Raw genomic sequence first — 27,781 nt, forward strand, 5'->3', positions numbered from 1 at the left:
ATCGCTTGACAGCTACTCACCACACATTTTGAGCTGCATACAACTGATGCATCTTCATGGTGCTCACAGTTATGAAACCCAAGACCAGAATGGCGACATGCCATGATGGATGATTCGGTTCCGTCACAATGTACATCATCCAGAAGAATACTCGAACTGCCTTGACCAAAGTGGGATTCATTCAGCGCTTTCCCACCACTGCAAAAAGGGTATGCATCATTATCATTGTATCATTATCGTAGTACCTAACATCCAATGTTTATATAATTGTACGTAACCGAGCGATTTCAGATAGAATGCATTACACATTCACTGCCAGCCAACAATCAGCTGAAATATATACATTAAACTCACTCATATCCGAGCATTTTGCAGATGACTTTGGCGTCGTTGTCGTCCCAATTATCGTCACACACAGTACCTCGTTCAGTACCGATAATAATTTCTTCTACACGTCCAGATCTTCTATTAGGACCATTTACCAACTGTACTCTCGCCTCTTTTAGTAAAACATGAATGCAAAAACGTTAGCAGTATATACCGTATAGTTATTTCGTCGTCCTTTCAATATTTTACTTCTTATGATATGCTGAATATTAAATCATTGAGTTATTAATTTGCAACCCGACTGAATTCAGTCTTCATATTGCTGTTTGATTGGCAAATCTTAAGGTTAATTATAGTTTTACATTGTCTTTTAATGATCAAATCTTAGAAGTTCGGAGCGTCGAGGGCGATATATATATAGCTTTAATAATGTTTTTAAGTTTAGTGTTGTATCTTCGTACTGATTCGTTGTGTGTACGCACTTGGCCACTGTCCATGTATTAAAGACAATAATATGACTACAATCTAACGAAGAGAAACTACAGCTGCCCCAACAGTATTGTATTCCTATTCCTATATACATAAGTTTGTGGTCCTTGATTTAATGCAAGTGACCTATTGCCAAACAGAACGGCACAATACGAATCAATATAACACACATATTAGAACAACATAACAAACATATTAGAATAAAGTTGGGGGTCACCGCCTTGAACGTTCAATGCAAAGCACTGGGGGTTTAAAACCGGTTTTAGGGCTATCAACCTCACACTTGGCCAAGCAGTATTCATGATACATATAAGTGTTAATCAAATTTAACATAATAGCATTAAAATTCAAATTAAACAATAATAAAAGGGAATTAAAACGCACACGTGTCAACTACATACCATCCTAATATTTCAGATCATCATCGTTATATCTTTTTAAGAATGGTTCATTAACTGCTCTTGATCTTGTTCAGGAGAATAATTTTACATGTATTCATTTCTGGTTTGTCCTAATTAAAATTTTGAAAAATAAAAACCTGAAAGAGGTTACTCTGAAAAAATCAACGCAAATGGTATAGTTATATAACTTGATACGTCCGATTTACAGCATCGATACTGTTAAAATTGACTCTCTTCATACAACTACTCGAGAACGAGGCTGACGATGTGAAAACTGTGATTGCCTATATAGGCAGTATGATGTTCTGTGGTTAAAAATACTTAAATAAATAAACAAAAATGATTTTGTGTCCTTAAACGTGTCACAAATGTATCGACTTGATTGTCTACTTTGAGTTTTGTCCATTCTTTAGTTATAATTCAACATAAATAAACTTGCGACTTTTGACAACACAGCTTGGATTGGCATCATTATTTTGCTAGTTAAAACATTATTTTAGAGCTAACTGTGTCGTAATCACGGAACGTATATAATGGCTAATTAAATTTAAGTTTACATCAGTCAAAAACACAAAACAGGCAGTTTACTTTTACATTCATGGGAAGATTAAAAGGCAAATTCGTATTATTATTATCTTAACAAAAAGATGTGTCAACAATGCTTCCAAGTCATGAGTCAGGTACCATACCAAGTCGAAATAGGTACATTGTAACTTTGACGTGCTTTGAAGAAGGTATTGTGATATAACTTCAGATTTGCGTTCCATAGTCCAGACTATAATGTCGCATGGAAATGGAATGCTCATTAATGATCAGTCCATATCAAATTTAAGGTTAAAGTTGATAAATTTGTGTTTCTTCTGTGTAATTTTTACATGACAGTGGATTTTAATATGATGTTTAAATATAATTCCACATTAAAAAATCATTTATTATTTTAAAAAAAAATTCCAATAATGAACATATTTAATATATATCGTAAACGACTTTTATGGTTCATGGTTAATATCAAGGTCACATTTAAAGACAGAGTGTGTACTTGTTTATTTTAACACAATTGTTAAGTGCATACCTCGAAACTAAATGAGACTTCAAAACAACAAACCAACCAACAGGAAAACGCCATAAAACCACGTTCAATTATAATTTAAGTAGTTGTGTAATCCCAAACAAGGTTTTTATGTAACTTGACACAACACATCAGTATAAAACCCAAATTCCAATGTTGTTATTGTTGTGGTTATTGTTGTGGTAAAATTAACCTATTCCCAATACATATACAAGGGTATATATTTTCGCATATGCCTGCATAGGAGAGAAGATTGTTTTTTTAATACTCCAATTATTGCTAACGTTCCACACTAAAAGGGTCTTAAGCTGGAGTACCAGTTCATATACCATGCCATTTAAATATTCAACAAAACATCTATTTACAAATATTTTCGTATAATTAGCAAACATCAAATGCATTTCTCTGAAAAGTGTTTATTAATTAGTACATTCTGACATTGCTATTTGTGTGTTATTCTTCAGTCATTTATATCTTGGATCAAAGTACAAATTGGGCTTTTATCCTAATGGCTTTATAAATTAGGTAACCACTTGTTGAAGATCAACATCTTATATTAGACTACTCTATATTAAGTATTTACTTGAAAACGCATTTCACAATATATTGTTAGTATTTAATGGCAAAATATATATTAAATCAAATCAATCTGTACAACTGCGTTGAACATATTGGCGATCTGGAAAAAGTTCTAAATTAATAATCAATAATGAACTTGTACTACCGTACCTATTTTCAGCAAGCAGTGCACGAGATGGCACTTTACTCCATACTTTAACTCAAGCTTACACTTCAGATAAAACAACTCCATCAACAATATAGCCGCACATACGGAGCAATATGTCTAGATATAATGATGATTATTGAAAAACTATATGCTTTCCTTACAAATCCTTTTGAAATTGGGCTATTTTTCTTACTGCCTTAATCTCTATGTCTTACCTGCAACGCTGTAACACCAAAACAACGCATTCTGATTTCAAACTTAATTCTCTTACTTATTAAAGAGCATTACAGTGTCTGTTAATTACAGAAAATATCACAACTTTGTTAATTTTACTAATTTGTTTTCATTGCTGTTTGTATACGTCTTGTATTAACAATTTTATTATAAATATATGTGCAGTTCCTTTTATCAGCTTATAGTCCCCCTTCATATGTGCCTACTGAGCGTGATGACTAAAATAGATAGTAAAAAAAAACTACAAGCCTTGTTCAAGGCGTACTCACAATCAGAGGGTACCTTTCTTTCTAGCGTTAGGTACATATAAACATAGCGGGGTACCGGGTTCGTACATAAATAAAACGTAAAGCATAAAACAAACACAAAACAAGAGAGGTGAATGCTTGCTTGAATTAATGTATTTTTGTCTATTCATAAGACCTTTTTGAAAAAACACATGTTCAATACGGTAGGCTTATACAAGCACGTTTACAATACGCGCATTGATACATGATAGCGCTAAATTCGAGAGCTTCGAATTGAAGTGCTTGGATTTCGGATATTTCTTTGCTTTTTGTGCTACGGAAATACATTTTGTCGATTGCATATAAATGAACTCTTACAGGAATAAATAGTATAGAAAATACATATTACATTACATTTATTCTATTGGTGGTAGTTTTGTGTTGTGAATGAGCACATTCACAAAGCCTTAATGTATTCTGCTTTTCAATCGTGTAGCTCAAATGTTGGATTATGGATAAAAAATGTGGCCGCAATTAGTCAATTTTGTCAAACTAGTCAATTGCATCAATGGTTTAATGGTGGAAAAGTTTTTAAATGGGATTTGTAAATTGTCTGTATGTTATAAATATTCCAATACATGGATATGCAGCTGTTATTTGATTTCACCCTTTATTCCTCTTTTTAATAATAACATTAAAAAAACTTCGCTTTAAAGGGCATTCTCACAAATAACCGAAAAGAAATATTTGTTTACTTGCTAGTATCGCTTTATACAAATAGCTGTTGATAGTCCTTCCTTGTTTTCATCTCTTTTTCTTTTCTACAGGATTAAGAGGAAGATATATGGCAGAAAAAAATGCCATTGAAAGCAATAAATGTTTTATTTGAAAAATGAAAATAATTGAGAGAGAACATTGACAAGGAAAATAAATATTGACACACGTGTGTTATGGCGGCTGGATGAAATATATATAAGTTTACATATAAGTAAATATTATATTTATAATTAATTTTAAGGTGTATTTATTAAATATAATATGTGTATTTGCTTTAAATCCCATTGAACAACCGCTGATGTTTACTGCTGGTTTATTATTGCAAAGCCGGTATTCGCAAATCTAAAACAGTGACATGAAAATTAGGATCAACTATGTTTGATGAAATTCATTGATTTTTGTTTGAATGTGCCCAAACTCATATTAGCCAGTTTTGAAATTATTACGGTAAACAAACAGGTTTAAGTAAATTTCATGCACCAGCTTAGTCATCAATATAAAGAATGTAAGTCATACAAAGATGAAATCTTCTTTTCCCGTCATAGGGTTCGTCCACTGTATAACTTGACAGTTAATTGGTAAAGCACTACATATGGAACTGTATCATCGTGTCACGAACAAGGCCATATAGCTATCGGTCGGTCCAGGTCGTATAAGAACTTAATGTATTTAAAGGAACCTTAATGTAATGGTTGATTACTTGAAGATAAAAAGCCCAGTTTAAGGACGAACACTCGCTCTTCAGATTTTTCGGAATTGTTACTCTACGATTGTTTTATCTGCAAATCATACACATATTTATGTATAAAATGATCGAAATTGAACTTTTTGTATTGATATAGGCCATTTCGAGTAATTGCGTAATTACGTACAGCAACTTTCTTTTGCAAAGTATAACTCAAACAGTATTTAATGCAACACAAAAATGCGTCTTAAATTGACAAACCGTTGTAGAAAGAAGTGTAGAATACAATGTAAATACAACTCTTTCAATATTGTATTGCCATTATAATTGAAGATATTAAAATAGACATGATTTATAAATCTTCAGAAAACATACTGAGTAACTTCAGAGTGCAATCGCTATAACTTTCTCTTCTGTATTGTTTGGAGTTATTGTCTTGGTATATTGCTTGTGCAGAATTCAACTACATAGTGCTTCTTTATTATGAAGATCAAATCGCAAAAACATTAAAGGGAATCAAATGATATTTCATGTTGTGTTATAATGCTTTAACGGATGTGCGGAGTACAATAACTATGATATTAATTTGACATTTATTCTTGTGCAAAGCATAATAGAGAATAAGAGTGTTTTTCAATAAATAAAAACGTGTCGATTTTCTGAACCTATAAGGTCACCAATACACATTTGAGTCAAAACAATTATTCGCAGGCATTCACTTATTAAATTGACCGGCTTTAGAAATACAGTGTGTCCTCCCAATAACTAACCCACTTCATTTTATATTGTATAACAAATGTGAAACTGGCCAAGACATATAGCGGAAACAAACAACATTGCCAACTTAAAGGTGATACTTGAAAGTCAAAAGTGAACACTCTGCATCGATTGACTGCAAAGCAGTATGTAGGGTATAACTAGCTATCAGTGATAGCTGAAGTATATGTTTAAATGTAACATCATAAATTACGCTTGTTTGCCATAGCAAACTTCGTGTTGGTAACATTCCTTGTTTGGTAAATTATTGACCGATTAAACTGGAATAGTTTTCTACAGCTCCTCTTGCGACGACCATCTTTTAAACCTCTCCGCGCTTTGATTAATAGTTTGTCTTTCTCAAACCTCGAAATCCGTTCTTCATTACATATGTCTGTAACAAATATAACAACACGGAAGTTTAGGTCAATCTTAATAGACCCTTTCATATTTCCGATATCTAGTTATGTGTGTGGTTTCTCCCTTAATAAAACGAAGCGAGAACGATGGTGACGAGGTGAAAGTTTGGATTGCTTGAATATGAATTATATTTGTTCAGTGGGTAAAATGTTCTTTTAAATTTTAAACACAAAATTTTCGCTAGATGTTTCACAGTTAAATGTACTTAATTGTATTCATTGGATAATGTGTAAAAGCAGGGTAAAATACAAACTACAGTAAATTTTCGCAATATAAATATATGTTTGTGTTTCACTGTATACTGTAGTTAAATGCAGCTATACCGGTAAGATATTTCATGAAGTCATTGTCGAGACATTGGCCCCTGAATAACGGTAATTGTCACGTCTTATTTTAAAATTAGAACCTGCATTTAAACAATCAGGTCTCGAAGTGATCATGCATTATTTTTGTATGATGATACATCGTGGTAGAAACGGTTTGGAGTCAATACGTCGACTGCGAGTTTCGTGCAAAGAAAATCAGTCTAAATTGAATAATTTCTTATTTGAACAATTGTGCACTTATCGTGCTGATTTAAGTATTCTTATTTCTGTTGATGAGTAAATGTCATTATTTGTTATAGAAAACTAGCGAAAATAACCGCATATATGCAGACACGGAGGTACTGCACATCGCGAGTGTCTGGATTCATTGATAAATTATTGAGTCGGTGATATTTTGAATGCAAACCTCGTAAAGAGGTAGTCTATCTGAGTGTTATAAAAACTTGTTAATTAATTACTCTAGAATATTTGCCAATAAATGTAATCGTAAATCAAATTTGCGTATATATTTCTTTGGCATGCTATTTAAAGTCCAATCGTGTATGTTTTAATCGTGATCATCTATTTTCGTGAAAACATCCTCGATCTGTTTGTGCTGAGATCGTTAAGATTTGTCTCGAAAAATCGATGTCGCTGTAAATAAAAACATTTTGTCCGTTTTCGAGTGCTGTTTACCCATATGAATTTGTAATTTACCGAAACGGTTATGACTGCATTTGTATAATTATGTTATAAAAAAAAAATGACAACTTACCACATCCCTTTTCATCTTCATTGCCGGGGCAGTCTTTCACATGGTTACAAATCTTGTCAGGTGACATACATCTGTAAACAATTAGTAGATTGATAGAGAGCATTTTATTGTTGCAACGTCATAACATTCAGCACACGCTTAGCCGATCACGAACCATACCATTCTCTTGGTTTTGTGTTCATCGAGATATTCACTTTAATAATTTTTTCCTTCATGGTAAAAATCTTAGGCACAAAGCCTTAAACAATATAAGCTCTCTGTTTAAGAAATACCAATAAAAGTAGTTCAAATCAATTGTGTAGAGTTCGATGACCTATCGGTTGTACGTAAAATATTTATCAGACTGGAATAACTAAGAGGCAGTAATGATAGTTAGCCTAAGGTATTTATATATTTAACGACTGACATGTTCTCTAAGACCAGATCGGTGCTATGCCGTGAGTGCATTGAGATACCATTGACATTACTTGTACTTTTTGGACAATATGGTTTAAATATAGGTTAAATAACAATTGTTTTTAAAACACAATCACATCGTCACAAAGAGTCATACCCATACCATGACATAACTGATACTTAAACGAGGTATTGAATATGAAACTGTTCTTTGAAACGAAATATTCAATATGTCCACGACCAGCTTATATTCAATATCTAATCTTACCGTAAAAATAACCATAAAAATAGGATAAGAACTATCGAGTAAATCACTGCAAAGTACATAAAACGCATGCTACCGTAATTCTTACAGTATTGGTCTTTTTTATGACCCATTTTTGTAAACGTGTGGCTTTTTCACATAAAAACGCTCGTATTTTAACCTTACCTTTGCATCGTTGTAATCCAAGGAAGCATTGTCGTAACCCTGGTATAAACACCCGGATGCCCTTTTCGCCACATTTATTTCCAAATGAAGCAGCCCCTATTAAGTAGAATAGGCCTCCGATGTTACAAACCAGTGATCCAGCAGAGTCCCTTTTACAATTGTTAACACCATGCTGTAACTCAGCAGCACATTTGTTAAAATTTACGCATAGTGCAGCTTCAATGATGGTTGCCTCATCTCCTAATGGCACCATCGCAATTCCTGTCAAATTTAAAAGAATTAGTATAATGATTGAAATATTTACAATAGGTTCTATCTATGCAACAATGTTTAACTTATGTCCGCTGATCAGTAAGAGGCTCTCCCAAATATACAGCGATATTTTTTAACTGACGCATAGTAATACACAGAGAAACATACCATGATCAAATGCCCATCCAGAGACGTGGCATCTTAGCCCCGTAAGATTGTAAGGAATACTTTCATCCGGCAAACAGGCTGGCTGAACTTCCTCATTGACAATTTTATCATTCATCAGCAAGAGTGCAAGGTCATAATCATAACTGGTTGCTATAATGCCAGGAAATACATTATTTGATACATTTGACAAACTAGTAAATGATTAAAATAACACATGCCACAAAGTTACGCTTCATGCCATCCATTTTTATATGTTTCTGTAATTTCCGCAAAATGAACGACACAATTACATGAAACTTAATCCAAATAAATTCGATTCGTCTTAATTAACCTTGAATCTTGTTTTTTTTAGTATTTTTTTTTTTTATTTAATATCATACATATAATGTAAACATGTATATGGTCCACACAACACAGTGATTGTTTAAAGCAATACCGTTCAGACATGTTTATTCAAGAGATGCTCATATATATATATATATATATATATATATATATATATATATATACACCCATACATATATGTATATATATATATACATATATATATATATATCTATATATATCTATATATAGATATATATATATATATAATATCTATATATATATCTCTCTATCTTATCTATATCTATAGATATATATCTATATACCTACTACATATATACCTCATATATATATATATATATATTATTTTATTTTTTTTAGAGAGAACAAGAAAAGAACAACAGAGGATATTTATGAAAAATGATGAGTTGTAAAAAGTCGGAAGAAAGCATACTGTATTTGTGTGTTTTGTTGTTTCTTCACAATGATCTTGTCAGATTGAAAAAATATATATGTATAGACATAAACAAAACTACTTTAGAAAGATAAACTAACATCAGAGTGAAAATGTATATAAGTGGACAAAACATTATGAGAATTTAATCCAATTCCATTTTTGTTCAAAGATTTGTAATGTGTCATTACTGAGGGCTATTTCTTTCTCAATCTGGATTTTTAGTTAAAGACTATGGACAAAAACAGTAAAATTTGGTACTTGTTTTTTGTACTTCATGTTTAAGATAAAATATTTCATCAATATAACCATAAAATTCACAATATTATTACCGTCTATTGATTTCAATGAGTTAATTCCGAAACTTACATTTAAGAAAGATAGTTTAACGTTTAGTTGCTGTTGTTCAAGAAAAGATGTTAATTGATTCCAAATAGGCTGGATGTGTTTGCACTCCCAAAAAAGATGTTCTATAGTTTCAATGTTTTCACTGCAGAAGTCACACAGATTTGAGTTAGATAATTTGCATTTATAGAGATATTTATTTGTAGCTATAATTATATGGATGTATTTATATTGAAAATTTCTCAGTGTGCTTTCAATAGTTGCTTTATATGGCATGGTAAATATGTGTTTCCAATTAAGTTCATTTTCTCTAAAAAGGACTTGCCATTTATTTTGGATTTTGGAGTTTTCCGTAGGGTTTTTAATTTGTAGTTTGTAAAATATTTTATTTGTTTTGTTTTTTCTTCCAAGTATGTTTTCTACAAATATTGTTTGAGTACATGGTGTATTATTTGTATTGATTTCATATTTAATATGTATGGGTATGCTTTTGATTAGTGTGTAGTATTTCAGAAAATTATTTGAAGGTATTCCGTATATGTAGCATATATTATCAAAAGAGTAGAAATCCTTAATTCTGTAGTCATATAATTGGTCGACATATTTAATGCTTCGTTCAAACCAATCTTTATAGAAAAACGTCTTATTGTTTGAAGTTATGTCTTTATTGTTCCATAAAATTGTTTTACTGCTGGTTTGGGTTTCTAAGTTATGAGTGATATCACTCCACGCTGATAGAACATCAGACAGAAATATGTTTTCGTGTGCAATTTCATGTAAGATAGTATAGCTGATGTTACATTCAAAGAGTAAGGAGTCACCATTTTTTTTAGGATTTTCTGGTAGAATAATTTCCATTTACTCGTATTGGTATTATCTAGGTATCGTTTAACCCAGCTGCATTTGATTGCATTCAAGAATGAGTCAATGTTCGTTAATTGGATACCTCCATTTTCTACAGATTGAATTAACTGAGTTCTTTTTATTTTATCAGGCTTACCGTCCCATATGAAATTAAATATTGCTGATTTTATATCGTTAATAACATCATTTGGTGGATTTGGGAGAACTGTTAATACTTATATTAATTTAGGAAGTGCAAACGTTTTTAATACTGTGTTTTTTCCGATTAGTGTAAGTTTACGATGATGCCATGATTTTAAGCAGTTTTTAAAATTCTGTAATTTAGGTAGTATGTTTTTAAGAACTGTATCCTTTTCATTATTTGTGAAAGTAATTCCTACCGTTGTGGCTTCATCGGATGTCCAATTAAATTTCATTTCTTTTTTATATAGAACATTACTTTGTTTTAATTTACCTACTCGTAGCACGGTACATTTACTTTTGTTTAGTTTAAGACCCGATGTCATTCCGTAAATGGTTAGCGACTCTATTAGGTTATGGAAAGAATCGTAATTGTCGTTTAAAAAGTAGGTGGCGTCGTCAGCAAATAGGGATTGTTTGATTTCTTCGTCAGGTTCTAGTGATATGCCTTTTATGTGTTTATTTGATTGGATGTGATGTGATAGACACTCGATGCAAATAATAAATAGCGATGATGAGAGTGGACATCCTTGTCGAACCCCTCTTTCGATGTTAAAACTGTTTGAAAAGAAGCCATTGTTAATGATTATACTATTAATATCGGTATAGAATAGTTTGACCCATTGAATGAGACTTTCACCAAAGTTCATATTTTCTAAGCAGGAGAACATAAATGAATGATCAAGCGAATCGAATGCCTTTTCAAAGTCTGCAAAGAATATTAGACCAGGACTATTTGAATTGTTGAAATAGTTTATGCATTCTTGGATAAGACGAACGTTTTCACCAATGTAGCGTCCTTTTATGAAACCAGATTGAGATTTTGAAATAATTGATGGTAATATTTTTTTTATTCTGTTTGCTATACTTTTAGTTGCAATTTTATAATCATTGTTAAGTAAACTAATCGGGCGCCAGTTTGATAAGGATTCTAAGTTTTTTCCAGGTTTTGGAATAAGTGATATAATACCTTGTTTTTGTAGCGTAGTTAAGTTTTCGTTGTTAAATGAATAGTTAAGTGAATTAATTAGATGTGTTTTTATATCATTCCAGAATATTTTATAAAATTCGATTGTGATGCCATCTGATCCTGGGCTTTTGTTATTTTGCATTTCTTTTAGGGCTAATCCACATTCATATTCATTAAGTAATCCGTCGCACAGTTGTTTTTCCTCCTGGTTTAAAGCATGATGTGTATTTTTAAAGAGGGTGTTATTTTCAACATTTTTTCGTTTATAGAGGGTTTCGAAAAATAAACGTTGTTCTTCTAGTATTTGAGTTCTGTTTGTTATATCTTTGCCATTGACTACTAATTTGTGTACAGTTTTTTGTTCACTTCTACGTTTTTCAATGTTTGCGAAATATTTTGTGTTTTTTTCATTGTGTTCAACATGATGAGCACGCGCTCTAAGTATTACTCCATTGAGATGTGTATGATAGATTCCATCTAATATTTGTTTTTTTAATGTTATTTCATTTTCAATGTCGGTGGTATCATTTGTGTTTGTTTGATGCAATTGTTTTTTAAGTGTTTCAATGGTTTTGATGGTTTCAGTTTCAAGTTTGTGTGTTTCTTTTTGTTTAAATGATGTGTATCTAATTGTTGCGTTACGTATATTTCCTTTAATTACTTCCCATAAGGTGTTTGGGTTTGCATCTTTAATATTTTGAACTGTATTTAATATGTCCTGTTTTATTTGTATTTGATATTATGTATCTAATAAGACGATGTTGTTAATTTTAAAGTATCCTGGGCCTCTTTCAGGTTGTATATTGTGCAGTTTAAGTTCAACTAGAGAGTGGTCAGTCATAAATCCTGGTTTTATGTTACATGTGTCAATAATGTTGCAAAGAGATTCAGATATTAAAAAATAGTCTAATCTACAAAATATTGTTGGTTTTGTGTTTGAGTGTCAGGTGAATTTGCTTTCGTTTGGATATATTGTACGCCAGATGTCTATCATATTGTAGTTTTCAATTATGTTATTTAAACTATTTCTATTTTTAGGATGAGTATAAAGGTTTCCATTCTTTTTGTCTAATAATGGGTTAAGAACAGTATTAAAATCACCACCGATTATAATGTTTTTATCTTGGTTATTAATTATGAAGGATTGTAATGTTTCGTAGAATGTGGAATCATCTATGTTTGGGCCGTAAACATTGATTAATGTTAATTCTGTTTCGTGTATTTTGATATCTATACTTGCTTGTCTGCCAATTATTATTTCGTTAAAGTTATTGACTGTGATCCCTATATTATGTTTTATCAGAAAGGCAATGCCTTGTTTATTAGTATGTTGTCCACTAAGATAGATGTCTCCGTCCCATTCATCTTTTAAGGTTTGTGCTAAAGTATGTGTCAAGTGACTTTCTTGTAGTAGGCATATACTATTTTTTTTTCGTCTAACCATTTGAAGATTTTAATGCGTTTGTCTTTATTTTTTAGCCCTTTTACGTTCAGAGTGCATAATTTAATCATTTAAAGAGAGGGAGGGTGTGTAAATATTATTATGTGGGTTTGTCCAGTAAGTTTCTATTTTAAAGATGTCCATACATACATACAAAAATAGAAAGCAAAAATTAGAGATACAAAAATATGAATATTCTATAGACATGAAGAAGTGAGAAGAAATAATCACAGAAGTGAGAAGAAAACACAATATAAAACTTGTCCCCAGTAGAGACATACAAAAAAGGTCAGTAAAATACAACATGTGAATATACAAAAACAAGCAAATGTGCTAATGCAAGGTAAATTGCCCTAAGTATAAGAAATAAATTATATGTATCTAATGTTCAATTATATACAATGATTTACCTTAAATCTTGTTAATGATTCTTCATAAGGTGAGGCAAAATTGAACCAAATCAGTTCTCAATGACGGGTATGTTAATTTTTCAATTCCTGTTTTATTTTTTTGTGCGCCGATTTAAAATCATGTTGGCTTCATCGACTACATAACTTTTAAATCAATCCGCCAATGCAATCATAATAAGCAATTTTTTAAACATTGAAAAATATCTTAACATTTCATTATACAAACACAGTTTGATCAAAATATTATCTGCACTTACAATTGAAGCTTGGATGGAATATTATCTGATCAGGTCTGAATTTTAACACCTGTCGAGATAAGTCTTGAGATCCAACGTGCACAATGACGCCTGTCACGGCACCAAGCGTCTCATTGTCTCTGTATAAAAAGTAAACACGGATGTATACCTTTAGTTAAACAAACATTTATTCATTTATTATGTCACTGAAATTAATTGCGTTTTAACAAACAAATGATATATGAGTGTTCTTTCTGTATTGTATTGCTCTGCAGCAGCGAGCCGTTTATTTTCTGTTCGAAATCCCAAACTTACTCCCCATATGAACTGCTATTGACAAGTTTTTTCAATTATGGTATGTGTTCACACATAGCCGGATAAATAAACCATATTGTTTATTGAAAACGACAGTATCGTTATTAAAAAGCTATGTAGCTATTGCATACATCGGACATGGAAATTGAATTGTCACAGCCATGAACAAACATACGCAAAACAATGTGCTGCGCTGAGAATCCAACGTTGATCAATGATGGTTCCACCACAAATCGATACTGCCTTCTCGCGTTGTATTTGCACACGCACTTTCCAGGGGTATTGTCCTGTAGATTGATGTTTGCCTGCAAAAAGTATTGATTATAGTGAAGGCCATGATTATCCTTTACTTTGGTCACGAAAACGTGGCCGGATACCTAAATATACTCATAAACTGTAATTCAGTCTTACATTCCATTATTTGCTTTGGGGGGGGGGGGCTAATTATAACTCCAGCAAGTTCACTTTGTTTACGTTCCAGAATAATGTTTTTAAATATTAATCATGGCTATATTTTGGTCATTACTCATAACAATACATACTTTTTTCTTTAGACTGCATATACTCCAGTATCTTCACTATACATAGGTTCTAGAATGATGTTTTGCAATTATTCTTAATGTCTGCATATTGGTCCCTACTCACCACATTTAGGGATACATTTAACTCCGGCATCCTCCGAGTGCTCACAGTTATGATTTCCAACACCGAAATGGCGACACGACATGATAGATGTTTCGGTACCGGTACACTGCACGTCATCAAAATGGATACTCGAACTGCCTTGACCGAAGTGAGCCTTGATAAATGCTGTTCCACCCCTGTAAAATAATTCTGGGTAGATGATACGAAATTTGTTAAGGCCGGAAAAGTATGGCGTACCGTATGGATCCATCGACGTAAAGATGGATGTACTGATGAAATAACGGATATATTGATATTATACTACTTCTATGTGTATTGGTTTGTCATATTATATTTACCCGTATCCAAGCATTCTGCAAATGACTGATGCATCCTTGTTGTCCCACGAATCATCACATACGGTACCGCGATGTTTCCCAATAAGTATTTCTACACGCCCAGAATATTTATTGGGTCCATCAACCAACTCAGCGCGAACTTTTATTTAAAAAAAAACAGGATTGTATTATTAACGATATAAACGCATGGATTGATGACATTGATTCTGTAATTATACTTTTCTAATTATACATTTTTTCACTGGGGCAAAGTATGTAACAAAAAGTGTGTCCATTGTCTTTAATAATATCTTTAACATACTGAATGCCAGATCATTTTTGACAACATCACCGTCCGTGTTAACCCTTGCGTTAAAAAGATTGTCCATGTTGTGACAAGTTCTCAATCTAACTATTTCTCGCTTAAAAGGTTAAGACTGTAGAGCTTTTTACATAGAATAAGTACATCTCAATCGTCCAAAATACCACAACATTGGAGATTAAGATTTCAGTCATATAGTTGTTTATTTTTGTTTGGGCATTATTTAATCTCCCGCTGTAAAAAAGGTTTGGTCCTCGCAGGTAATAGCTATTATGTATCTTTTTAGTCATTTCTCAAACGTTCAATCTTCTGCTGAAATAGGTATGGATTCAACAGGCAATTAATAAGGGGAATACTTTTGGTGGGCTTCAATCCAAAACTGAAAAAAAGTTTGGATTGAATAGGCATGATCATTTCTGTTGGCACTCTTTATTGTTAAATTGCACAAATCTATCGTTTATTTTTTTACTTATTTTTTGTTGGCATTTGCTATTCTACAATCTACAACCTATAGTGGACTTGTGGCGGAACGATTATTGAAAATACATCCATGTTGCTTTATATTGTTACTGAATTGTTTTTTGGTCGATCAAAATGACTTCATTTCTTTACCTGCATCGCAATTCGGCAATTCTGGAACCCAAATGGAATCTGTGCAAGTAGAATCATAACCTGGGATACCTTTTGGTTCGATGCACTCTGCATGTACCTAGGAAAGGAAAATAAAAAGGTGATTAGGTGATTTCTGTTCACTAATTATATAGGTCTTAACGCAAGTATATATGACACGTAATATTTGTTAAGCCTGTCTCAGTTGCATTTGAAGCAATAACGTTACACAGAAAGTAAGTTCCTGTATTAAAGTATATAGGGATATATATATATATATATATATGTGTGTGTGTGTGTGTCCGCAAGCATTTTGCTAGGGACGCAAACAAGCATGACTTGTTGTGGCCATGAAACGCGGCTAAAATGTTTATATCAATGTGCGAGTTTGCTTCGAGTAGCAAGTATTCTGTCTAAGAAAAGAGAAATAGAAATGGAAAAAATTCTGTGATAGCATTTTATCATCTTATTATGGTATATAAAAGTTGAGCTTGTCGTTTTATTTGAGAGATTATCACAATTAACATTCAGATATTACATTTATTGTCGAAATGATTATTGATATTTATTTCATATAATGAATGCTAATATTATTGCGTATAGAAATGTTTAAATTACTAAAATAAATTAGAATATGTCGGAATCCAAACAGTGGTACTCAACCGAAACTGTTTGGGAAAATGCGTAGGTACTGAATCACAGGTACTCAATGGGGTTTCGAGAAAACTCGAACACCGACGTAACGCTTACGATTAATCCCGAGTTTACGTAATCCGTGGTTTGGTCAAATCCGTTCGCAGTAATGTTCGGTTTGAAGTCATATCGGGACGTGATGTACACACAGCGATCTAGATAGAAACAGAACTTGTTTTTATTTACACACATTGGTACTTAAAGATCAACGGATCCGATTAAAAAATCCTGAAATACACCAATATTATGGGAGATTATAACGTTTAAATGCATTTCCATATCATAATTCGATTAAAACCATCGTATTCAGCGAGCATACAGCCGATAACTATGCCGATTTTTCGCACTTCGTGATCGAGTCGACATTTTTGTTTAAACCGGAAGTGACGTATGAGTTAACCACTTGCTACGAGTTCATAACAAAGGAAACGGTATCAGCTTTTGTCTTTTTAAAGTCCGTCATATAACGTGTTTTTATTTTTCGTAGTACACACACACAGGACATCGCATCTTGACTGTTTAAGTATTTAATTATAATTTAATCAGACAAATATAAATGACACATTGAAAAGATATAATTATTCCCTGAAACTGATCGACGTACGAATGCCAGTCCAAATTTACTAACCGTTCAAGTTCAACACTTCAACAACGTACTAGTTGAAATAAATAATGTTGATTTGAAATGAATAATTCTTACGTAAATGGTCGCGTCATTTAATACTAAATGACCGAGAATAGATGTTTTATTTATTTTGCTAGTATCCTGACATGGTCATTTTGTTGAAACCCGATGTGTTCCCTGCACACGATTTTTTATTTATGGTAAATTGATCTCATTTATGTCGACATTCACTTCAAAGTTTGGATGATCTCATTTCTGTTGTTTTTTTTTTATAAATATTTTTTAATAATTAGTCTTGATTTTATATAAATATGACGCAATTGAATTTTTCTTAACTCTCCACGAGCGAGGTGACTTAATATTATTAATGAGAAAAAGCATGTCAAATTTTTACTCTCGATGTTTTTGAAATGGAGAAAACATTCCAACACAACAATATATATGTAGCATACACGTTTATTGCAACATCTAAAAATATAAATTACCACAGACACAACAACAGAACAACTTGTAACCTGACGACAAGTTTTAGAAAACTGGACGGAATAAGTAAATGAGCTTTACTAGCACAATGTTGCAATGCAACTTGTCATGGAGTCAAATTGAGAACCTTTAACAAAATGACTTTTAAAACATCTTTTACAGACCAAAACTAACACACAAAAAACACTACATGGTCCCAACATTTAAAAATAAAGGTGTTGACATTAACATTTTTATATTAACAGTATAGCACACAATGGGAAAAGTATTATTACAGCATATTTGTCAAAATAATACATTCACATTTTTCAACAAAATCATTGTAGTTGCTATGTTAATTTGAAACAATACGTGATCAGTGCTTCAGCTAGGTTCTAATTTGACAAAAGGGCACATTCGTAGACATTGTCATATAAAACTTGGGGCATATCATGTTTTCACGTCGAGTCTGCACAGTCTTATCAGGGACACAGGCTAATATGGGACGAGATATTTTGCGCACGCTTTGCCCCATCTTTCCAGCGCGAGGATTTTTTAAATTAATTACAAACATATATAGCTCAGGCTAATCTGGGATGACACCTTACGCACGTACACTAAACCCAGCTGGAGCTATACATGACAAATGGCATGCCAAGTTGTTTCCAATTACTGTAAATAATTTAACCTAGAGCGGTGCAACTGCACTGCTTCATTCTTTAAAATTTTCTTCGCAGATGATGCAAATGGTGGTGGAGAGAACAGAATGGAAGAAGATGCCTGCTTAGCAATCCGGGTGCTCTTGAACTGTTGTTTTAATTGCAGCAATTCAACCATTAGCTCTGTGACATAATCTGAAAAAAAGCATCAACAATTTATTTTTTACTACTTGGTTAAACTATGCACATTGACCAAATAAATAAAAATACACCTATTATGCATAAAAACAACAACAACAGTCAACTTGGTCAGTTTCACTGTTAGGTTTTTGCATATTATATATTAGAATGCCAATTTTCTATTTTGCTTAGAAGGACCATTACCATAATTGCAGGCCTCTTTAACAGGTTTCACGACATGATGTCCCGCCTTGTACTTTGGATACGAAATCCTGTAGCGCTTTTCGCCGTTCTTCGTCTCTGCATGTTTCCTGTGCGCATTAGAAACGGAATGCAGGGCTGCCAGATGCAATCTGGATTACAAAAAATAGCCTTTAATCACAAATTATATCAACAATTACTATTTCATATAACAACAAGGCTTGTCACCATAGGATGACATATGCCCCCTTTTTCCAAATTTGTCTAAACCTAAACGCAAAGTGTTTTTCCACATTTTTCGAAACCTAAACGCAAAGTGTGACGGAATTTCAGACAGACAGACGGACAGTGCGATCACTATATGCCCACCTTCACGGGCATAAAAAGGAACTAAAATCATTTTCACAACTAATGCATATTTATTATGGACATATGCTCATGGGCACTTTATGGTTTATGAACTGCAAATGACAATGTTTATTAGTCAACTAGGATATTAATTTAACTCGAATTAAAGATCATATTTTAACTGTATTTTAAAACTGTGTCCATGCGCAGCATTATAGCTCATTTCATGAGAATTTGTTTTTTAATAAATAAAAAAATCAAGTTTTGAAGAAAAATTTATTTAAATGATGCCAGTATTTATGCAAGTATCTGTTTTAATTATAATTTGTCAAACTAAATAAATACAATATATAAAAAAATATCCCAATTAAAATAATACAGTGTTTAAATTAAAAGAAAGCATAAAGACAAGAGACAAGAATAAAATTGTAGATTGTTGTTCTCAATTAAAATGTTATTTATATTTTTTGCAATTTATTTCCTATCTATTAGTTCTATCTACTAGTGCAGTATGTTGTATATTCAGTTGTTATGATTACTGCAGTCTGATAATCTGCTTGTTTTATTACTGTCTGTGCCAAATACAATTGATAACAGTAGATCACTGATAACAATACTTGACTTTACAGAAACAAAGAGGACCATCTATTTTATGACACCAGCTTGATTTATGGCAGCTGTAGGGTGGTAATACACCACATTCTGCCAACTTGGTGCCTTGTTGGCATGGTGATTTGTAAAAGTTCAGCTAGTTTAGTGACCAACTTATTTTGTACAGAAACCACCTAATTGAATCAACTTTATAAATAAAATATAAAAATGATAACCCGAAAAAAGCTTATTTAATTTTACACATATTATAATGCTGTCATTTATTTTCTACAAGATTTGTAACACAAAATTGTAAAATAAAGTAAACTTTGTATTCATAATAGTAAAACTACATGTTTTTCTTTTTTCCACTTCAGAAATTAATCAAACAACACACCTTTAGTACATTGAATGCTATAATGAAATCTCAAAATGGCTAAAGCCCATAAGGAGCAAAATGAGTTTATTACACTGAAAACTGTTTCCAATGCAATTAATGCATGTAACAATATTAATTTGAAAATATAACATTTATTCAGTCTTCATGCCAATTATAAGCCAGACATCCCGGGTCTGGTAAGATGTTATTTGGGCTTCTAGAAATTAATAATTTATATAGTCAGGCTATTGGATTTTTCTCCTGTTTCTAATATAGAACAATGATTTTGGCTAAATATATTACCCTGAAGACTGAAATTGAACTGTTATTTTAATTATCATGGCACTACCAGTAGCCTAAATAGCCATCAGCTACTAAGTACTAGAATCAGTTGCTGTTCAATTTATAAAAACACAAAAAAATCAAGATGCATTTTATGATGCACACTACATGAAGAATAATTGGTATATAAATAATAAAACACCTGTCGGCTACTAATTCAAATTTCTTTTTTATTCTTTTAACAGTTAAATGGCACACTATTTCTAACTTATCATCTCTTTTTCTAAACCATTATTAATACATTATTGGAAGTCTGAATGGATTTACTAAAAAGCCCTTGCGTTTTCACGTTTTAAACAATAAAAAGACAAGCAACACATTATTAATTGAATTTTTGGTAAATAGGTAGAAAATATGGCTTGTCAGCAACTGCTTTACATTAGAACTTGAGCTAAATTAACCGTGGTGAAAAACAGTAAGAGATCACGGTGGTGTAGTGGATGCGGTGTCCGCCTGGCGATCGGGAGTTCCTGGGTTCGCTCCCTACTCAGGGAGCTTTCTCATTATCTCCTCCATAAACACCAAGTACTGGTTCTTCCCAGAAATTGGACTCAACAGTGTCCACTTCTTGAAATGCTAATTGTGTCGACTAGCAGTATATATAGATAGATACATTTTTGTATTAAGATCGAAATGTGTCGATTTCAAACTGATGCCTGTCAAAACACTTACAATAAATAATTAGATCTTGCCGTACTGCCAGTCAGTTTGGTTACTAGCTGCCAACTATTCTAACTACATACAATGATTTTTAATTCAAAAGTATTTTTTACATTGTCAGTGTTTGAGCTTTTTGAAATAACATAGAACTTGTGGTATTAATATGCATATCTGATCATTGACCTTATTAATTTAGTTCTTACCGTTTTGCGATTTCTCTTGGCAAAAGCACCATAGGTGTCACGTTTCCGTTTGGGGGCTCCTAACTCGTCGGGCTTTAGGGCTTTCGGCTGTAATGCCTTGAAGTTGTCCGTGTCAGGGAACAAAGTTGGCACTGCATCAGGATGCAGCGACAGTCTCATCCCAAAGCCCGCACTCGCCATCACACTCGGGGGGTGGACAAAGCACTTATCCTCAAAATGTTTTATGCAGAGTTTTGCATATTTGCTTGGCGTAAAGTCAACCACCTTTCCGTCGATAATCCTTCGTGAATTCACGGCTAGAATCCATTTCCGCCTAATACTTTCGTCCTTTGGGAAGCCGAAGAATCCTTTCTTCTCCGTTTGCTTTTCAGGACGAGCATTGCAGCCAAACGCTGCACATTGCACCATCTTATAAATCAGTTAATCCTCAATGTCATGTAAAAGTTTGACTCGTAATCAACACAAAAGAGATTATAAATTAATTATATGCAAGTGAATGATCAACACAATCCTGTAATCCTTGAAGTTTTGAGGGAAATTTACATGCTTCAGTGCATACTGTACATAACATGGGAATATTCGTCATGCGCAGTGGTGCACACATACGTCATCGGGGTAAAATAGCGGCGAAAATTGCCGAACGCGTTACGGAAATTCCCGATCATCAAAATCATCGTTTTTTTAGCTCTAACTTTTTTTTTTAATTTTATTTTTTTACTTTGTTGTTATAATATGGTATTACTTTATAAAATATGAACAGTTAGTCAGATTTCTTCTGTTGACCTTTAAGCAAGTCGGCAGAAAAACTTGACCTCACGCTGGTGCGAGTACAGTGCGGGAGCCCCAGTACTGCACATAGTTCGTTTCATCATATCGTCATACATTATTTCCTAATGAATAAAGTGCTTTTCAATAAATAAGCCAATATCAGCCATCGTAACCTAAAGTAATGTGCCTGTCTAACATACTTTTACCTTCACCTTATATAGTATGAACGACGGCCTGCTACGGTTATTTACATATAATTATTCTTCCCATACGTATCAGATTTTGTAATTACTTTTTTTGGTTGTTTACCTGTGCAGTATTCAGCGCGAAGATTCTCTTAATCGGGTATTACCTGGTTTGCAGTTAACATTCACAACCCATTGGCCGCTTTGACAGGTATATGTGCCGGTCCCATTTTCGGAGCAACGGGGATTCTCCACTTTGAGAACAGTTCCGTCCGGGTACCGATAACCAGACAAATTCCCCAGATGCACCTCTCTGATTGAGTAAACCCAGTTTTTGGATAAGTCAATATCCGGGGCTTCACAGAACACTAATGGCACTTCAAACAGAAAAAAATCAAATATTTACACCGTGACATATTTATATGTGATCAAAGGCTGCAAACGTGTCGTTTTTAAGATAAAAACAACACGTGTGTACACCATTACACAATTTATGAAAGGTTATACCCAGAATGCGAGCATTCTGGAAACAATATTTTGTAAACTATGTTATTTATATTTATAATCTTTAAAGAAAATTTCAATTAAACACTCACTTTGTGGCTATGTGTCTAATTGGTTTCTACTAGGTATGTGAGGTTTGGATTATCTACACTTGCTCAACATTTAAATTTAAGTGTTGCTGCCAACACCACACATCAGTCTCGCAGTTAACATGCACACTTGTACTTGAACTTAAACGTTTTACACACTAGCAAATCTACAGCTAGGGAAATATTGGCAAACGAACAAATGTAAATCGAAGCCGTTTACTAATATTTACAGATTTATTTGATAGTTTTGTATTTACTGATGGGAATGGAGAAGATTTGAAATTTCTTCAACAGTAACTCACAATCTTTGAAAATCAAAAGATTTGTCAAATAAGGTTGTTAACTGCAATTTTTGTCAGATCATTTATATTTTTTCGACTGGTAAGCCCCTACCGTCATTGCATCGTCGGACAGGTTCTTTTTGAGTTCCTTGACAGAAGCATTCGCAGTTTTTCCCCACAAATGCCTCCTTCGGGCATTTTACGTTAGCACACTTTTCTACAATAGAAGGTATACACAGAATGTCAGGAAAGTTCATACAACGTTGCTCGACGTCCCATGGGTTAAATACACGATGTTAACATTATTCATAAAGTATTATTATAATACGAAATGAATGAAATATTAAATTATGGAGTTCCTATGTTTGCTTACAATAATTATAATTTATGTGTAACATGCACACTGTATTATCAAATAGAGTTGTTGTTTTCTTCGTTTTAAACTAAAAACAAATTGTTTTTAAACACGAATTACGTGCATAAACATTACCAAGAAGCTTAATTTTAAGAAAATGGCTGGTTTAGACACTATCACAGTATTAGTTTCTCAAATTTAAACCTTAAATTGTTAATCTTCCTATATCAAGTTGTCGACATACTTGTACACAAAAACATACCAACAACGGCACATTGAACAAGACTTGATTTGTGTGAATGTTTGATGCCGATCGATGTGCTAGAACTCATTCAAAAGACTTCCGATACGGATAGGTAAGCATATTTACTTAAAATGCAATTTCTAGATTGTTGTTACCTCTTTGTCAATATTTATTATATGAACCGATCATGTAAATGTCTATTTGAAGTTCAGAGTTTCGTTTGTACTTGACAATTGACCTTCATAGAAACATTTATCAAAGTAGCGTCATGAATAATGGTTACCAACACGACTTTATTGGAAATACTTAATTTCCTCGACAAACTAATTAAGTCCAACCTGAGCATTTATACATGGCGTTCACAATTTGTACATCATGGAAGCTGAGGTGTTGTGCTTTTCCAATAATATCCAAGAACTTATTGTTAGTCGGTTCAATTGAAGTAGCATTGATTGGGTCCGCGAAAGCCTGAAAAATTAGATCTGCTGTTTATATATTTAATGAATAAGCTGTCGTCAAAGATCTGATAATATGTGCATATTTTATTATTATCTTCATGAAATCACCGAGAATCATCGACAGCATATTCCTGCTCATTAATGTTAAAACAACTGTACGTTGTTCATTCAATGTAAATTGGTCTGAAAATATTTTAAAACATAGCAATTGGTTCATGCTATGACGATGTTTATAATGTTCGTGTGATATTCAAATTATCGTAGGATATTTGTTAAGGTAGCGCACCCATAATGGGCACCTTTCCAAATATAATCTAATGTATTATTTTCTTAATCAGCATCATTTCACTGAACTACATGCACATTTTAGGTCGGCTTTACGTGCTTTTAAAAACAATATACCGATTTTGTCAAAGCCACCCCACGCTCGACTGTTGTTCTGTTTATTTGCACCCCTGGGGTATATGCAAGTTCTATTATTCATCCAGATTTCCAAATATGGTCATGCAATTGGTGTGTACAGATGCAGTAAAGATGTTTAACGTTTAAACAAGATGAAATAAGTATTCTTTTACAGACATTTACTTTTATAACTTGTTATTTATGGAAGAGCGCCATGAAATGGAAGTGGTTTCAGCCAAATAGAAATTGTTAAAAAAAGTGTCATAAAATTCAAAATAGTATAATTTAAATAATATTTTGAACTTAGTTTTTATAGGTACGCTATGTTCAGCAACAATAACAAGAAAAAGACGGATTTACCGTTTACTTTTTGAAATAAAAATAAAAATGAAACATGCATGATTTATTTTCAGCAGTAAATCACCCACTGTAGCCATAACATTGTTTTAACCTAAAAATTGAAGAATGTGCATAAAATTGCAACATATTTAACAATAAACATAGCTTATATGCTAAATTAAATCAAATTACGTTAGAAAAGAAATAAAACGCGTCGCAAAAAGTATGCGTTGACGGCAGAATGCGAACCAGCGCGAAAATCCCAAGAGATTTCAAGTCTATCGCCTTAACCACTCGGCCACGGCAACTTTACACAGGCTCTTCAATCTTCGAAGAAATCGAGGGAAACTTTATGGGTGCGCTACCTTAAATGGCAATTCGTGCTGTTTTAGTTTAAAATATGGCAAATATTTCAATGAAGATGTTCTTTATATAAATTGTAAGGAAAACGACATTCGATAAACATTTAAAGAACGGATAAGCTCACACTTGAACACGTCGGACGAAAAAAGAAGTAAGGTCGCCAAGGTGAAATAGTTATGGTGTTCGCCTAGCGACAGGGAGATCACAGGTTCGACCCCAAATGTCGGAGCTTTCTTTAGATCTCCCCCAAAGACTCCAACAACTGGTTCTACACCAAGGAAACGGACTCGAGAGCTATTCAATAAGCCTGAGGCTTTCGATGCAACCGAGCTAAAATGAATAGTTTTAGACTGAAAAAACAAGTAGCAGTTGTTTTTCTATCTAAAATGGATACTTACACGTTTTCCGTAATGCATTATGCTGTGATAGTCATACGGCTTGTTAAAATCGAGATATGTGCCCGCGACGCGTTTGTCAAAGTTGTAGTGGGATTTGTTGTAAATGTTTTCATAATGTATAGTGACGTAATTGTCCCGGTCTGCCCTCGTGTGCTCATGGTACAGACCAATGGCGTGCCCAATCTCGTGTAAAATGATCGGCAACTGCAATGTGAAATGTTAGCACATCAATGAACAAATAACTGAGTCCAATTGCTTATCAAATGTCTTAGGGCACTGGATGCAGCAATCTGAAACTGACCTATTTATTCTGCATAGCAAATACGGTGTCAACGGACTAGCGTGTGGCTCATAGAGGACATAGATGACGCAAATATATGGTAATCACTAATGTGAAACTGCATGCCAAAATATTATGATGAATGCAATATATACGTCAATTTAGTATAACAAATGGACAACTGAGTGTTAAATATTATTTCCGTATACATGTTTAGGTCAATACATATTCATATATCGTATTAAATATTTGCAAAACTGTATGTGGTAGGGGACAACACACACGCAGTATAAATATATGTCATTGAATTATGTGCAACTGCATAAAAATTTACGACAGGGTTGCCCATACAATTACCATTCACCAAAAACATTAAGTATACAGAGTAAAAAAATCACCGTTTTCGGTGCCGTTAGATGTTTATTTTCGATATCGAGATCAGGAAAAAAACACAAAAGCTACAAAAATGAATGAAAAAATGCATTGTTTAATTTGTATGTGTCCCAAGGCAGACCAGTCACTTTGAAGGAAGAAATATTGGTATTAATCGACCACTAGATCAGGTACTTGACTTACAATAAGCACTTTACTGCAATAGTAACGCCAATTAAATCGATATTTACCGTCATACAGATAGATGTATTCAGGAAGATGTATTGGGGCCCTGTTGCTCTCCCTACATACGACTCGCAGTTCCTTGGTGGAAAAAATAGGCAAAGTTATAGGCATAAATTATCCTCGCTCTGGGAAAACTGGGCTAAATGTATGCGCGTAAAGTGTCGTTCTAGAAAAACCTGTGCAAACCGTTAGTTTACAAGAAATATTCCAAAACATCGAAAGACACAGGCTAATCTAGGACTTTACGCAAATGCGTTAAGCCCATTTTTAGAACGAGGCGCAAAGTAATGTCTTGTTATTGTACCGCATACAAGCAATCGGCAGTTGAATTTTTTTCTTAGTTTTAAACCTGTTGAACAAATAACATTTATTTCGATTATTTGTTTTTGTGTTTGTTTTTAAAATTATACCGACACAAAAACTTACTTAAAAGGTTATGGTAAATTTCATTTGTTAAAAAAACAAATGCATACATCAAACCAATAGCATGAATAATTAGTATATGATTTACAACATCATGCAATACAACTACACACTTGTTAGGGCTGAATATGATACGGTCGTATTGGTTTGCATGTGGTACGAAGTGCAAGCACGTGTGTCTGCTCCATTGAGACATAGCTTCCTTAATGGTTTCATTGGTATCTGCAATAATTCAAGCACTCCAGTAAATAAAAATATCGTTGAAATAAGCCCCATAAGGGTCGATGTTTTAAAAAATCTGTTCTGTATTTTATATTTGAATATATTCATATTATTCTATATCAGCAATATATTGCAGCTCAAATAGTTTATGTCGTATGATATCTTTTTCAACAACTCCATTTTTTTTCGTGATATCTTTTTGTTAATAAAACGCTTTTTAGTTCCAAAGCGCGAGAGTGCGTGAACCCTATTGATAGCACAAGGCAATTGGAATGGCAACATAAATACTAAAAATGACCTGAAAAAAATATTACTCATTAACAATACGAACTATAGTTTTATTTGCAAACATCGTTTTGGCGCTATTATTGTCAATTAAATAGCGTGCAAGAATATTCATTTAAACGTTTAAAAGGTCACATAGGCATAGTCGATATGGTGCCCGCCTAGCAAACGAGAGGTCACGGGTTTGATCTGCACTGTGAGGTCGTTCTTTAGACACAGACGGACAGACACACACAGTTTATTCAGACTTATATAAAACTACATCGTCTTCATACTCAAAAATACACATTATATTCTGTCACGTGAATGCGACTAATCACATTACATTATAAACCATAAAGTCAATTAAAATAC

At 33.1% G+C, this 27,781-nt stretch overlaps 1 protein-coding gene across 2 annotated transcripts; it reads right to left on the bottom strand.

Annotated features, from left to right (window-relative positions):
• LOC127837120 (uncharacterized) lies at positions 1 to 27,616 on the bottom strand. 2 transcript variants are annotated; one of them, XR_008029116.1, is made up of 17 exons: positions 27,034 to 27,616; positions 26,503 to 26,575; positions 25,600 to 25,803; positions 23,978 to 24,107; positions 23,153 to 23,257; positions 22,334 to 22,543; positions 16,621 to 16,718; positions 15,874 to 15,970; positions 14,961 to 15,099; positions 14,623 to 14,798; positions 14,153 to 14,282; positions 13,684 to 13,802; positions 8,439 to 8,588; positions 8,019 to 8,279; positions 7,193 to 7,263; positions 355 to 499; positions 1 to 198 (listed from the first exon to the last, which is right to left on the bottom strand). XR_008029116.1 is itself a non-coding variant. In XM_052363953.1 (16 exons), the coding sequence occupies exons 1-15, from the start codon at positions 27,114 to 27,116 to the stop codon at positions 7,229 to 7,231; spliced, it is 2,010 nt and encodes a 669-aa protein (XP_052219913.1). In that variant the 5' UTR covers positions 27,117 to 27,616; the 3' UTR covers positions 5,571 to 6,086; positions 7,193 to 7,228. The 2 variants fall into 2 exon arrangements, 1 of the variants encoding a protein (XP_052219913.1); XM_052363953.1 differs by lacking the exons at positions 1 to 198; positions 355 to 499 and adding an exon at positions 5,571 to 6,086.
• Between the last annotated feature and the right edge of the window lie 165 nt (positions 27,617 to 27,781).

Source organism: Dreissena polymorpha, chromosome 7 (assembly GCF_020536995.1).
Source record: "Dreissena polymorpha isolate Duluth1 chromosome 7, UMN_Dpol_1.0, whole genome shotgun sequence".
NCBI lineage: Eukaryota > Metazoa > Mollusca > Bivalvia > Myida > Dreissenidae > Dreissena > Dreissena polymorpha.